Source organism: Staurois parvus, unplaced genomic scaffold, assembly GCF_062004578.1.
Source record: "Staurois parvus isolate SC_StPar_1 unplaced genomic scaffold, SC_StPar_1.0 ptg000081l, whole genome shotgun sequence".
In the NCBI taxonomy this organism is placed as follows: Eukaryota; Metazoa; Chordata; class Amphibia; order Anura; family Ranidae; genus Staurois; species Staurois parvus.
Window position 1 is genome coordinate 13,120,875 of NW_028317877.1, and position 15,888 is coordinate 13,136,762.

General features: G+C 42.5%; 1 protein-coding gene across 3 annotated transcripts in view; it reads right to left on the reverse strand.

Moving 5' to 3' along the window:
• Window positions 1-15,888, reverse strand: part of RIN2 (Ras and Rab interactor 2) — a 272,461-nt gene that overhangs the window by 46,309 nt on the left and 210,264 nt on the right. For all 3 annotated transcript variants that reach the window (XM_089669793.1, XM_089669794.1, XM_089669795.1), the window contains 2 exons: window positions 12,092-12,183; window positions 308-1,402 (listed from right to left, as the gene is read on the reverse strand). In XM_089669793.1, the coding sequence (XP_089525919.1) occupies window positions 308-1,402; window positions 12,092-12,183 (1,187 nt within the window). The remainder of the gene's footprint in view (window positions 1-307; window positions 1,403-12,091; window positions 12,184-15,888) is intronic.

Below are 15,888 nucleotides of genomic sequence, written 5' to 3' on the forward strand. Positions count from 1 at the left end.
GGGTCGTGCATATGTGTATATGGGAGCTGCACTGATGCCCTGATATCACATAAAAGACAAAAACAGAGCAAACCAAACATATGTTTAACATACTTATTTTTGAAGTGCTAACAAAAATATTCCATGTCACTTCTGGATAATAATTCATACTTAAGGGCAACAATTTTAAGGTAGATCGAGAAAAAGAAAAACTGCATATGTAGGGTGAAATGAGTTCCAGAGGGTAGCTTTCATGTGACTTTCAAGATGTTGTGTAATCAGTACCTGCTGTGTGTGACTGTTATAGAAGAATTGAATTTCCTCTTACCTATCTGATCTTCTGGAATCAGGGATTCGATTGGTGGGTCCAGTTCGGAGCTCTGTGACAAATAGTTTTTGACTTGTGTCATAAATTGTCGGATAGTGTGTAACATATCTGTGCTAGAGACGTGGCAGTCCTTGTTTTCCTGCAGAAAGCTGATATAATCCTGCACAAGGCATCCAAAATAAGTCCGTTTGTCCCTGGACATGGCTGTAATCTTTTTGACCATCTTCTTCTCTGGAGTCACCAAAGAGTTGAAGACTCCACTAACTTTACGCAGGTGAGTTTTCATAATTTTGGACAGACCCAAAGAAGTCCCTCTTTTTTTCCGAGACTTAACGGGTGGTGCCATGCTTTCTTGGTCGCTTTCTTCCTCACAATCTTCCAAGCTGTCACCTTCGTAAAAAGGGGGCACCATGCGGTCATACTCAAAGGAGTCCGATGATGACGTAGAGATGCTCATATCACTCAAGCGCTGCACACGCAATGTGCCAGATGACTTGCAGTTCTGAGTCAAAGTAACATTCTGCATGGTCTTCTGTGGAGGCGATTCCTCGGGCTGAGATTCAAAAGATGATCTACAGGAACTACTTAGCGATGGTGTTTGGTCGTTGCTTTGCCACCTGTTAATGGTGGCCTGCTTCTTCAGGCGAGGAGGAGGAATCGGTGTAGCAGTTTTAGAAGGGGAGTCTAAGTTAATGTTCCTGCTATTAATAAGTGTTTCTGGCATGCTTGGCTCTGGCTGCACAGCTCTGAACAGCTGAAGGCTTGTGCGATGACTGTTAATGGAAGGGGGAGGGGGTCTGGGAGGTGGTGATCTTGTCTTCTTTATGCCATTTGCTTCATGGGCTCTGCTGCTCTCCCTCTTCAAACTTCCCCCTGAATCCTCACTGTGCACTTTTAAGAACAGAGGATTTATGAAACACAGAGCTCCGTTGGTCTGGCTACATTCCAATTCTGAAGGCGTTCTGGTGTGGAGAGAATGCACGCCGTTTATAAGAGGTAGATGTTGAGACTCCCTCTTGACGTGGCCCTGGGGGAGAGGCTTGTGAAAAGCTGGAGCATATTTTGATTGTATGTTTATAGGAGACTTCCAAAAGTCTGCAAAATGTAACACAGAAAAAAATCTTAGAATCAATGTGTGAAAACACTCATTTAAGCCTACTGCCAACAATGATTTACAAAATCAATGACTCTCACAAGTTAATAAGTAACAATTGAAAGAAGTAAAAAAAATAAAGAGTTGAATACAAATGCATATTAAATATAACATTATAGCAAAAGAGTACGAAAAACAAACCATGACACTTTCATACACTGATGAGTAAATCTCAAAAAAGGTCTAGAGAGTTTACAGCCTTCCATATGAGTTACTAAAATTGTCTCATCATCACTGTAAACATCCTTGATTATTGCAGCATAGACTCTGCTTGTGCAGTTTTCAGTTGGCATGGCTCCAGCTCTATCTATGCTACTAAAATGACACTAAGGCTAGGTTTCCACCTATGCAGGTTGCGTTTGAGCTGTTTCTGCATTGCGTTTTTTAAGCATTTTTGCCATGTTTTTAAAGCGTTTTTTTTCTTCATTTTTTAAAAACAATTTTCTTGCTGCTAGGCAGATTTAAAATGCAAAACGCGTCAAAAACGCAATACATGTTTTTTTGCAGCGCCTCCACTGAAGTCTATAGAACCAAAAACTTTGCATTCAAAAAAGTTCCTGACCCTTTCCAAAAAACGCGTTGGGTGAAAATATGCAGATGTGAACATGTTCCATTGGAAATCATGTAAACTGGACTGTACTGGGTTTCTGCAAAACGCAGCAGAAAACGGTGTGAACCTAGAGGTACCGGATTTTTGCTGCATAAGACGCACCTGACCATAAGACACACCTAGGTTTTAGAAGAGGAAAACAAGAAAAAAATATTCTGAACCAATGGACTGCATACATAGTACAGGAGATAACCAGGGACCGCGGACACAGTACAGGAGATGACCAGGGACTGCGGACACAGTACAGGAGATGACCAGAGACTGCGGACATAGTACAGGAGATGACCAGAGACTGCGGGCATAGTACAGGAGATGACCAGAGACTGCGGACATACAGTAGTACAGGAGATTACCAGAGAATGCGGACACAGCACAGGAGATGACCAGAGATTGTGGACACAGCTCAGGGGATGACCAGAGACTGTGGACACAGCTCAGGGGATGACCAGAGACTGAGGACATAGCACAGGAGATGACCAGAGACTGTGGACATTATTATTTTATTACTATTAATATTATACAGGATTTATATAGCACCAACAGTTTGCTAAGCGCTTTACAATATAATAGCACAAGGAATGACCAGAGACTGTGGACATAGCACAGGGGATGACCAGAGACTGTGGACACAGTACAGGGAATGACCAGAGACTGTGGACCTTTGGGGGGGGGTACCTGAATATGACAGGCACCTGCTCCCACTTCTGCGGAGTTGTCCTCCCTCCCCATCTTCTGGGACACGTGACATGTCCCAGAAGACTGCCGGACCATTCACAAAGCGTATCGTTTCTCGCGCATGAGCAGTGGGTACCCGGCAGTGAAGCAGCATCCTGTGTGATTCATAGTGTGAACCTAGGCTTAATAATAGAAGACCAGCATTTCACATTTTGTAAATGAGATCGGATAAGTAAAAAAAAAATAAATACATTTAGAATTAAGTTTTTTTATGAAAACTGAAAATACTCAGGGCTGCTAATAAGCAATTTACTAAAACTACTTCATCTAGTAAGGCTTCATGCACATTGGGACATTGGGTGTTTAGCCCTTGTGCATGACATTCTGGCATTTTCATGCACAGATGCCTCATCTAGCCCCATTGCCGGCAGCCTGGAAAGCTCTATGAGAAGTTAAAATCTGTGACAGATGTGAAACGGTCTGAAGAAGCCGTGGAGAACGTTATGCTGCCCCTAACATTGCTCAGCATGACCGTTTTTTGGTGGTGGGTCAGTGATGGTCTGGAGAGGCATATCCATGGAGGGATGCACAGACCTCTACAAGATATACAATGGCACCCATACTGCCATTAGGTATCGGTATGAAATCCTTGGACCCATTGTCAGACCCTACGCTGGTGCAGTGGGTCCTGGGTTCCTCCTGGTGCAGGACAATGCCTGGCCTCATGTGGCAAGAGTATGCAGGCAGATCCTGGAGGATGAAGGAATTAATAACAATGAATGGCCCCCTCGCTCACCTGACCTAAATCCAATAGAATAACTCTGATATAATGTTTCGGTCCATCCGATGCCGCCAGGTTGCACCTCAGACTGTCTAGGAGCTCGGTGATGCCCTGGTCCAAATCTGAGAGGAAATACCCCAGGACACCATCTGTTGTCTCATTAGGAGCATGCCCTGACGTTGTCAGGCATGCATACAAGCATGTGGGGGCCATACAAACTACTGGAGTACCATTTTGAGTTGCTGCAATGAAATTTCAGCAAAATGGACTAGCCTGCTGCATCATTTTTTCACTTTGATTGTCTGGGTGTCTTTGAATTCAGTCCTCTGTAGGTTGATCAATTTCATTTCCACCAAATGATGGGGCATCCTTATGTTTCTAACACATTATCCAATCCATACAAGTATAGATATCCAGCATGATATTTTTCCCCATTGAGATTTGAAGTGTTTTCAAATTGTTCCTTTAATTTTTTGAGAAGTGTACATTAAATAACTTTAGGACCAATCTAGAATATATGAAAGCATAGAAAAACTAAAGCTTTACCCATATCAGCCAGATTAATACTTTTATTGTCTGCTCTGTCTTGGAAAAATAAGATATGGAATCTGACTAGTTACTATAAGCAACAATGACCCTTTATCATCCAGCAATATGAGTCCATTTATGCATTCAGTAAACTCCACAAACATGCAGTGATTTTCATACATTTTGAATTTCAACACCATTTCTCTATGCACAGAGTACAAAGCGTGACTAACACAATAATGTTTTATGCTTACTGATTTAGAATGAATGTATGTTCTCTTGCATAGCACATAAAGACAGTTTTGCACAAAGAGCATGCAAGGCAAAAGAGCTGAAAAGATCCTCTTTTTCTCTCCCACTCAGTAAGCCTCTGCCCAGATCATCAGCTGCTTCATTTTTTTTTCTCTGCTTAGCGCCTGTAAACACACAGCTGCACGAGTCTGGATTGCAAAACTTGGATTTGTGCATAGTGCGTGTTAAGAAAAATGACATGCTCTGTGCTTTTCAAGATTCTAACAATGAGTAACAGGAAACTCTGTTAATAAATCTAACATATGTCTGCCCTACTTGTCGGAGGCCCAAGACAGCACTAGCATCGCAAAAAAGACGAGCCAATCTGTTTATCTTAAATGGTCCAAGTAGGTTGACTGAAAATCTGTTTTTAGTAAGATGCCAAAGTTAGTAAGATTGGATTTAGCTTTAAGATTACAAAAGCAACAGAGTTTTATTCTGTGTATTATGCTTTCAAGAGGTCCTTTTAAATGAACAAACTGGTCCGCAACATAAGTAAAGAAAGCCATGAAAATGTAAGATCTACTTATGCAGGGTCGAATTCCAAATAAATTTTCTTTATAAAATTAGAATTTTCGTGCATTTTGTAATCCGATGGTGCCACCATTGATTTCGAAATTTGACCAACCAAGCCTTCAATTTCACCTCGTGTTGCTACAGAAAAGAATTTTCGTGGCCCAGAATTTTCTTTTCATCTCACAGCTCATGCTCATCTCTTTCTCGTTTACATCTCCTGCATGATTCTCCCATCATTGATTCAAAATTAGTTAATTTTTTAAAAAATTTCCAACATGCCCGATCACTCAAATTTGATGGTCACACGCAAATCGTCTGTTTCTGTGACCCACTAATGGTGTTAAATTCGAACGAAAATTCTTAGAAAAGATTTTCTAAAGAAAATTCTTTCTGAATTCAATCCAAGTATGGCCGGATTTACCTGGGCGCTCCTCGCCTCCTGATTATACAACTCTCAGTAATATGTATCAAAAAAGATTGTAGAAAAATGAAAAAATACCCACCTAACACCATGGCTCCTAATTTTATCCCGTAGGCACCAATGACATCACTGGGCCACTCCACTGGATCTTGGGAAAGCTTAGGATCCCGAATTTCATGAGAAGGTGCACTGTGTAGGTTCCGGCACTTGAGCGATTTAGGATAGTCAGCTTTCCCAGGATCCTGCAAAATGATCCAATGACATCATTCACACATATACAAGCCCTCTGGGAGTAGGGGTGTATAGTAAATTTTTTGTTCATTATTTTTCAATTTTTTGTTTTCTAAACTGAGCTTCTTTTTTAATCATAAAAGGACTGCTATAAATGAATCACCTTGAAAAACAAAGTGATGTTTTTTCCTTTTATTCTCCAGAAAAAGAAAGTATCGGATTAAACTGTTCTTATTGCAGATATTGAAGAGATAATAAAAGTGATAAAATAGGAATCCTAGCTGGCAACATTAAAGATAAACTGCACTCCCCTTTCCTCCTCCTTTTCTGTATATTATCTATATTAGGGGTTAAAATTTCGAGTCCAGACCTACTAGCCAGTCACAAAACTTAATCTCCACCAGTTGCCCCACCCAACCTTGCCCAGGTCCGCCCCCAACCCTGGCCCGCCCCAAACCTGGGAGCTGGGTTATACATTACTGTATACATATAAAGATAATGGAAAGAAGCGCCTTAGTACTTTATGTTGTAAAGCTGCTAAGCACAAGTGAGGTACCAATAACCCCTAAAAGTCCGTAATGTATATGTAAATAAAGTGCAGCGCTTAAAAAATCACAAAAATGGCAAGTATTAGATCAAGATAAAAAGTCCTCCTGCAAATCAATGAAAGAGTATAGGTGCTCAGGTGTCTTGATCCTGGTATCCGTGTACATATATGATAAAGCAATGCGCACTCACCAGACCCGCATAAAGTATGCGCCTTTGTATATAAATAATCCAGATGTCATCCGGTAATGGGTGGTCCTCCCTCTGCTGTGTATGAGGCTGTTGATCCTCTCCAATTGGGGGTCCACCTGGTGTTTACTGGTGAGAGATATGGTCCGGGTCCTTCCGGTATATCCAGGAGTAGGTCTGTAAATTAGAGTGCTCTCACCAGCTCCGCGTGTGACAGCAGCCAGCAAGGTGAAAAATCCTGGGTACAGTCAGTGTACAGAGCAAGACAAAAGCCCTCCGCCAACTCCGTGCTCCCCTGCCTGACTGCACCACAACCTTGCTGGCTGCTGTCACACGCGGAGCTGTTGAGAGCACTCTAATTTACAGACCTACTCCTGGATATACCGGAAGGACCCGGACCATATCTCTCACCAGTAAACACCAGGTGGACCCCCAATTGGAGAGGATCAACAGCCTCATACACAGCAGAGGGAGGACCACCCATTACCGGATGACATCTGGATTATTTATATACAAAGGCGCATACTTTATGCGGGTCTGGTGGGTGCGCATTGCTTTATCATATATGTACACAGATACCAGGATCAAGACACCTGAGCACCTATACTCTTTCATTGATTTGCAGGAGGACTTTTTATCTTGATCTAATACTTGCCATTTTTGTGATTTTTTAAGCACTGCACTTTATTTACATATACATTACTGTATACATGTCATATCACTATAATGGAGTACAGGGGAGCTGGGATATACATTACTGTATACATGTCATATCACTATAATGGAGTACAGGGGAGCTGGGATATACATACTGTATACATGTCATATCACTATAATGGAGTACAGGGGAGCTGGGATATACATTACTGTATACATGTCATATCACTATAATGGAGTACAGGGGAGCTGGGATATACATTACTGTATACATGTCATATCACTATAATGGAGTACAGGGGAGCTGGGATATACATACTGTATACATGTCATATCACTATAATGGAGTACAGGGGAGCTGGGATATACATTACTGAGTAATGTATTTCCCAGCTCCCCTGTACTCCATTATTGTCATAGGACAAAAACTCGTGTCCCGTGTTGTGACAAAAACTTTTTTTAAATCCACTGACCGCATTAGTTACATACACCATCCGTTTTTTTAATTCTACACCCGTTTTTCTTTTGACACATCCCGGAGTGTTAGTGGTATTCTCCCCACATTCCGGAATTGTGACCACTATCACTATCATTTGGCTTCGGGAAAATGGTCACCGGTATTTTTTGATTGGCCACTCCTTCCGGGTCTCCGAGAACATGGTGCCGCATAATTGATTTTGCGCCTTGCAGGCTATTGAAATGGAGCCTGCATGCAACGTTAGCAGTGGGCATACCCCTGAAGACGTGCATGCGCACGAAACGTGTCAGAGTGGAGCCACACTTGCTGCCGAATGCCGGAGCGGTGGCCATCTTGGTACTCTATTTACATCTTTTACTATATACTCCATGTGGATTGTTTTTACTGATTCTTACAATAAAATACTGCACTATATACCATTTCTGGGCTCCTGTGGTGAGCTGTTCTTCCTAGGAGAGGGTCCATCTGCAGTTTGCCCTTGGTGGAGCATTCCATATAGAGGCGTCTGGCTGTTTCCTATTTCCTGATGTGATGTGCTTACATGCTGTTTACCAGTAGTTTTCTGGTGAGTTTACATCTGACAGAGGTGGTGGATTCCTTCACTGGATCATTTCACAGTTTTTACACCGTGATTGCTGTGCCTTATAGTCCCACAGACATTATTTATTATAATATATATGGACTTTATTTATTTTCACTTTATATGTTACCTTTGTGCTAGCTGCTTTAGATTTATTTCCAGTGCTCGCCTATACTTGACATTCTTTATTTACATACTAGAAAAAAAAATTGTGGGAGCGGTGCACCGGAGCCCCCACCCGCTGCAGCCCGAAGCTCAGCCGCAGCGCCCGGCAAGGCAGGGCGGGGCCTCCCGCGCGGCCTAAGATACCGAAGCCCGCCAGGCCAGCAGGTGGACGACAGCCACCGGGAACCCCCCGACCCTCCGTGCTCCTGGATGGGGGAGCGGTGCCACCGTAGCCCCCACCGCGCAGCCCGGAGCTCTGGCACTACAGTGCCCGGCCAGGCGGGGCGGTGCCTCCCGCATGGCCTAGGACACCACAGGCCGCTGGGCCCTGGTCACCACCGGCCTAGCTCAAACTACCACCGCCCACACAGCAGCAGGGAGGAGGCCACCATAAGGCCCCATAAGCCTCCCTGGGCCTCCAACAGTCCGCCACGGCGCCAGACCCAGCAGGGCCTGCTGCAGCCTACAATGACCTTTCCATCACAGCCAACAACGCCACCATCAGCCCCACCCCGCAAGCCAGAGTACTAGGTGTCATTCTAGACTCCAATCTGTCTTTCAAGCCCCAGGTCCAATCGCTGACAAATTTATGCAGACTCCACCTCCGCAACACCTCCAAAATACGCATGTTCCTAACTCCAGAAACTACAAAGCAACTCATTCACTCCCTTATTATATCACGACTTGACTACTGTAACTCCCTCCTCGCTGGCCTACCTCAACACAGGCTATCCCCGCTTCAGTCTATCCTGAATTCTGCGGCCAGACTCATCCACCTTACTAACCACTCCATATCCACCACCCCCCTCTGCCAATCCCTCCACCGCCTTCCGATTGCCCAACGCATAAAATTCAAATTATTAACATTGACGTACAAAGCTGTTCATAACACTGCCCCAAACTACATCACCGACCTGATATCCATCTACCACCCAAAACGCACTCTCCGCTCCTCACAAGACCTCCTACTCTCTAGTTCCCTGGTCTCCTCCTCCCATGCCCATCTCCAGGACTTCTCCAGGGCTTCCCCCAACCTCTGGAACTCACTACCCCAATCCATCAGACTGTCACCTACCCTCCTCACCTTTAGGCGCACCCTGAAAACCCATCTCTTCAGAGAAGCCTACCCTGCCCTCACCTAATTGCCGATCTCCTCCCCTCTTCCCACCACTCCAACCCCCACAGCTATTTCCTCCTGTACCACTCTCCCCTCCCTCCTAGATTGTAAGCTCCAAGGAGTAGGGCCCTTGAACCCCTTGTGTATTGTATTGTATTGTTACTGTACTGTCTCGTATTATAATGTACAGCGCTGAGCAAACTGTTGGCGCTATATAAATACTAAATAATAATAATGTACTGGTACTGATTCCTCTTTTATGTGAAGGATGAAATAAAATTGTATTTTTCTATTTTTTGAGATGCTGAGGTGCTGGATTTACACTTTTACACTGGATGTTGCTATGCTATAGTACTGCAGTTATCCAGGCACGCTGCTCTCTATCCCATCCGAATGATTGCTGTGGGCTGTAGGGGTTGCAGCACTATTCCCATTGATACATAGGAATTGTGTAGACATCCAAAACCTCTGAGACTGCTTCCTAGAGCTATCATTCAAGTGACATTCTATAGTGGTTCACTTTGCTCCTTACCCAGCAGCTGCATAAAAGGTTTTTGTAGAGAGGTGAAGGGAGAGGCAAAAAAACTGGGCCAGCACAGACAGTAAACAGACACAAGAGAGTGAAGGCCCATGAGTTAGAAAGGAGGCTCTCTGCTAGGGAGGTGACTCTCCTGAAGTACCTCGATTTACGAACGCCTCGGTTAATGTAATTTTCGGTTTACGAATGAAAATCTATTGAAAATAATGCCTCGGTTTACGAATTTTTTTGCAATAAGAACGGATTAATTGGTTTTCAATGCATTTACAATTTTTTTTGTAATCATGTCTCTGTACAGTACTATGCCTTTAAAGAGCACTTTATAAAGATTTTTGAACAGATAAGACCTTTTTTCTACTTTTTTCTGACCTCCGGAACGGATGAATAGGTTTTCAATGCATTCCTATGGGAAACCGCATTTCAGTTTACAAATTTTTCGCAATACGAAAAGTCCCACAGAACAAATTGAATTCGTAAACCGAGGTACGTCTGTAGTCAAATTTTCTAATAAGTTCACAACCATGCTGCAAGTCAATAAAAAATTATTTATGCAGAAGTAGAACATTTCATGTGAGATTTTGTTATGTGCTTTTAACGTTCACTTCTTTGGTGACAGGGTCGATTTTTGTTTTAACCACTTCAAGTCCGGACACTTTTACCCCCTTCCTGTCCAGGCCAATTTTCAGCTTTCAGTGCTATCACACTTTGAATGACAATTGCGCGGTCATGCAACACTGTACCAATATGACTTTTTTAGCATTATTTTGAGACAGATAAAGCTTTATTTGGGTGGTATTTATTCACCACTGGGATTTTTATTTTTTTTGCTATGTAAATGAAAATGTCCAAACATTTTGAAAAAAAATGTTTTTCTTATAAAAGTTTGCAAATAAATAATATTTCATCATAAATCTTGGCCAAAATTGATTCCGTTATCTTTTTAGTGAAAAAAATATAACCCAAATTAGTTTATAACCAAAAATTATAATTATTAAACTTTTTTTTACATTTTTATTTTATTTTTTTTATATTATTTATTTATTTTTTTCCATACTGTCACCCTAGCAGTACAGTGTCTGACACTGTACTACTTGTGGGGGTGATGTTTTGTTTTTTTTTTTACACTGATTGCTTTTACACCCATAAAGGCTGTAAAAGCAATCATTTCTCCTTCTCTCTGGCTGCATTCTTGCAGACATTGAAAACTACTGTGATTGGTCACAGCTTGTCACATGGTACAAGGCTGTTATGAATAGCCTTGTACCATGTGACCTCTGATCATTCACAGATTTCACATGTAGTAAGCAATGATGTCAGAAGTGACATCTTGTTTACTACTCTGCATGTGATCACCTCACACAGAGTTCTCGTACGACGATCGGTGTTCCACTGTGTCCGGAGGACACAGCGGGCACCGGATCGCGGTGCTGCCCGCTCCCAGGGAGCGCGCACAAGCAGGGGGCGGGGAGGCCGTTTATAAACGGCCACCCGACCCTGCACTGCCACCGTCCGGCCATTTATATACAATGGCCAGATGGGAGGTGGTTAAAGAGAATATGCTACAAAGCAAAGGCCCCTGCTTTCCTTTTAGATGGCCTACATCTAAGGCAGTGGTATTGAACCAATTCTGCATCATTTAAGGAGACGTCTTTGTCCCTAGTCCTCAACAATAATAACATGTCAGAATGTATACCTTTCAACAGTTTGATAGAAGTGGCTCAATAAAAATAAAAGAAGTTTTCATCTACTTGTATTGTGAATGCAAAGTACGCCTATACACAAACCCAGTTTTTAAGGGCTCATGCATACGGGCATATTGGGGTAAATTAAGTAAGATATGGCCCTATTTTAATGCCCGGGAGCTACAGGTGTTGTGTATAGAAAGGGACACTAGTATTTTACGAATTGATGCCTATAGCTATGCCTATCTGAAGCCATGAGCTTCAGCCTATCAGATGACGTTTACTAATCTACTATATGTGTAGTAATTTATAGACCTCTTAGCCTCATTTTCTTAATGCCATGCCAGACAGATAATTCCTTCAGATTTTTTGACTTGAGGTTGTCACCCTGTATGATATGCTGAATCTGTATAGCGTTGTTGATTTCTCACCTGTTTGCCGCTTTACACCTATTCTGTAATGCCTTCTGAGAAATGTACACCAATTCTTATTGTTGGTATGACTCTCTTATTCAATAAAAAATATTATGGTAAAAAAAAGAAAAGAAAAAAAAAAAAAGGGCACTGGGAACAGGTTTACCCACATTAAAAGGGTCTAATTAAAGCTCTTTTTTTTGTTCTACTTACCGATTCCCAGCTGAGAAATCTCTTCTAGCTCAGCTTCAGATTTTGCTGTTGCAATAGCATGAGGCAACTTCAAGGTGAAGGGTAGAACATCCCTGAAGGTAGAAACAAATATCAATAAATTATACTGTAGCTGTTACTGTCATACGTAGGAAAAAGTACAAATTGACAAGAACATTTCTCAGAATTACATTATGTGTGCCTAAGACAATCTCTTACATCCTTAGCCTCAAGCTGATTCTTTTGCAATGGACAGTCTACAAAAAAGTGTGCATTTACGTCTTGGGAACCAGAACAAAGTGTTAGGATAACAGCAACACAACTAGAGCAATACGCGTGCAGACATTTATTCCTTGAAGGGATTATTTTAAGGCCTAATGCACACTGGATGTTTAAAATTTACAAGAGTTTGACTTTTTTTTTTTTTGCCTCCAAACGCCCCTCTATGTTGTCATGTATCCATGTACACATAGGTGTTTACGAGCCTTTAGAGGTAGGAAACAAACCCTCAAAACTTTCAGAAGAGGAGTGTTTTAGTGGAAAAAATGTCAAACACCCAAAGGCACAGTAACGTTAGACGCATTTAGCATCATTCACACGTTATTGCATTCTAATTGCCAGAATACATTATTATTCTGGCCAATAGAAAGCATTAACACCAAATGCGCATCCAAAAGGCGGCTTCAAGTGCGTTTTTTGAACCTGTGTTTTCCTCCCGTGGAGCAAAGGCATCCAGGGGAGGAAAAAAACGTCCCGTGCACATGAGGCCGAAGGCTGAATTCTGGACAGGTATAAAGCTTCACAAAACCACAGTAGAGATGTAGGAGTAATCTGGAGGAACCAGTGCCTTCAGCAGGGGCAGGATTTACAACAGACCTTGGAAGTGTTGGTAGACAGCGAGCTGTAGCTCACCAGTTAAAGCTTGTAGGAGGAGTTTTCTATCTGCTCTAGAAGGCTACAGAACCCCTGACCTCTGTCTGGACAGTGCTGATTGGCCCTGTGTTGATCGCATGCACCGTCCCAAGAAAAAAAAAGAAACATCTCTAGCAATACACACCAAACTGAGCATGTGCAAAGTGACTCCACATCATATGTCTTATCAGGATATAAGAGAGGGAGACTGGAAGAAAAGGTGGATCAGAGAAGTCAGGATCAAACAGCCTTTTTACACAATGCAGAGGCTTAACCCCTTAGGTTCCACAGTGAGTAGAACAAGCATGCTTTACTGTATATACAGACTGATTTTACTGTTGTGGGATTAGTAACACTTTAAGCCAACAGGGAGAGAGCACAGCCTCCTCCAGCAACCCAGGAAGCTGTGCAGGCCTCCCGTGAACCACCTAGTAACCAATGAAGTCATGGATTGCTAAGGGCATGTCGGGTGGCCCACACAGCTTCCTGGGTTGCTGACAGAAGTACAGATAGCAGCAGGGAGGAGAAGAGAGGCAGGGAGAGATGCAGGCTGTGCTCTCCCCCTCCTGTCTGTACACAGGTGTTAACATAGGATCGCTCTCTGATTAGACTGTACAGGGCTTGATTTAAATCCCGGTCTCCTCCCCACACTGTTTCTGTCCCAGCAGGTAAAATTGTGGGTACAGCGAGGTAATCAAACCCTGCAAAATCTGATCTAAGTGTGTTCTGCGTTCTCTCTGGGATACTGTCAGGTGGGAGAGGAGATGGAGGAGGTTGGGGGAGAGCACAGCCCACGCCTCCTCTGGTTTTTTCCTCCTCTTTGCCACTGTCACTACTCCTGTAGTGATCAGAGGTTTGTGATAGGAGATTTGGAGGGGGGGGGGGAGGAGAAACAGAACTTTGTGCTAGGAGGTAGGATTTTGGGAGGGGGGTGGATTTACAACCTACCGACCACTTAACTCTGCCTTACAAACTACATTTTAGTGTGTGGAAAGCGGTAAAACATGCAAAATCACGCATTATCCCGCACTGCACAAACTGTGCTGCCTTTTACAGACTCGGGTGGGTGCCATTAATTCCCAATGGCACTCCCACGCATTTATCAAATGTGCGTACGTTGGCGCCTGCTAAAACACATGGTCTCGCCAGACCACATGTTTTGTGCGGCGCAATTTAAAAAAAATCATGCCAGCAACTTTTTTGTGTGTTTCACGAGTATAGAGCAACCCATCAAAGAACCTCTTGGTGTGAACAAACCTTCAGACTGGTGTGCCCTGGGATTGTGCGCAATTCTAAAGGGTGTCTTGACTGAACATTTTTCTTAGGCAGTATTGATATTTTAGGAGTTTTCTAAGAACAGATCTGAAAAATCTGGACTTATCCCAGTACATTAAAAACCTTTATTAGTTTAGTTTGCAGATACCGTTTTACCAAGAAACTGTACATTCTGGCTCACAGAGCCACACTCATTTCACACAGAAAACTCACATGCTATTCATTCATGCAGACCTTTATTTCTGTAAGCTGTTGGACAGCTTCCAGGCTGCTGTATACAATGGGGTTTTTGGCCTATCCTTCCTATATAACCTCAAATAAACTTTTCTTTCAAGCTGTGTTTAAAGTCTGCTGGGTCCTGCAGGCGAACAAAGCTTTTTGAGGTTAGTTCATGTGATCTTTCCTTGTCCTCCTTCTTTTGACCTAACTGCTTATAGGATGCTAATTCCACATAACAAAGGAAACATGAAACCCATCCCTGGGCAAAATGTTGAATTGTCTTTAGTACTCTTGTCATGGAAGTCTTTTGTGTGTGAGACAAAGAATTGCTTGCTGTCAGAACCTTATGAGATAAAAACATTGTATTCTGAAAAAGTATAAAATGTGCATTTCATGGTCCTCAAAAAAAAAAGTCCCCGTCTTTGGACCAAAACTTTGCAAGGTGTGTGGACAAGGCAACCTCTGTCAAAGTGGAAAAACCAATCCCTAATTCTGTTTTGGACCGTAATCACCATCTCCAGCATTACCCACATGAAATCTTGTTTTACCCAAGCAATTTGACAGCAATTCACCCTTCCAGCCAAGTAACTCCAATGGTTATGGTCAGACCCAAGCTCAATGGAAGAATAGTGATGGGACTATGTCATTAAAACAGGCGGTTTCGCCAAAATTTGGGGATCAAGTCCTTAGGCCCCAAGAGTAAAAGACTGGATAAACAGAGTGGAAAATATCTATAGGTTGGAGGAGTTACATAATATTAAGGTAGATAAATTAAATAAATTTAGAAAAACATGGAGTAGCTGGTTAAATTTTAAAACATCTACAAAATATCTGAACGTAATTGCAGTCTAACTAGAATATATTAGAGGAAGTCTAACTGAGATCCCGAGAGAAAGAAAGGATGTAAGATGGAGGGGTATAGAAATGGACAGAGAACCATGAGGGAGGAAAATGGAAGTGGAAGAGAATGTGGACAGGGGTATGAGGGGGGTGGGAGGGGGGGAAGAAGGGTGGGGAAGGGAAAATGTGTTTCAAAGGGAACTTAGATATTGGGGATGTACTTGTGATGTGTATTTCCATCTTATTTTTATTATGTTTTGGATGTTCTTCTTTGTATCAGAAAAATTTAATAAATAAATTATATAAAAAAAACAAAACAGGTGGTTTAACACATTTTTCACACCTCCCATCCTATTTTGGAGTATAATTTTGAGCAAATCTACATCTGTCTTGATAGTGATCGTAAAAGGGTTTACCTGGGTGACTATAAGGCCTCGTTCACACCTTTGGGGAAGAGACTAAAGTTTTTCTGCTTACGTTCTGCAAGGGCATAAAGAAAACAATTGTTCTTCATGCGCCCTGTTCACACCACAACACTAGTATTATGAGTGTTT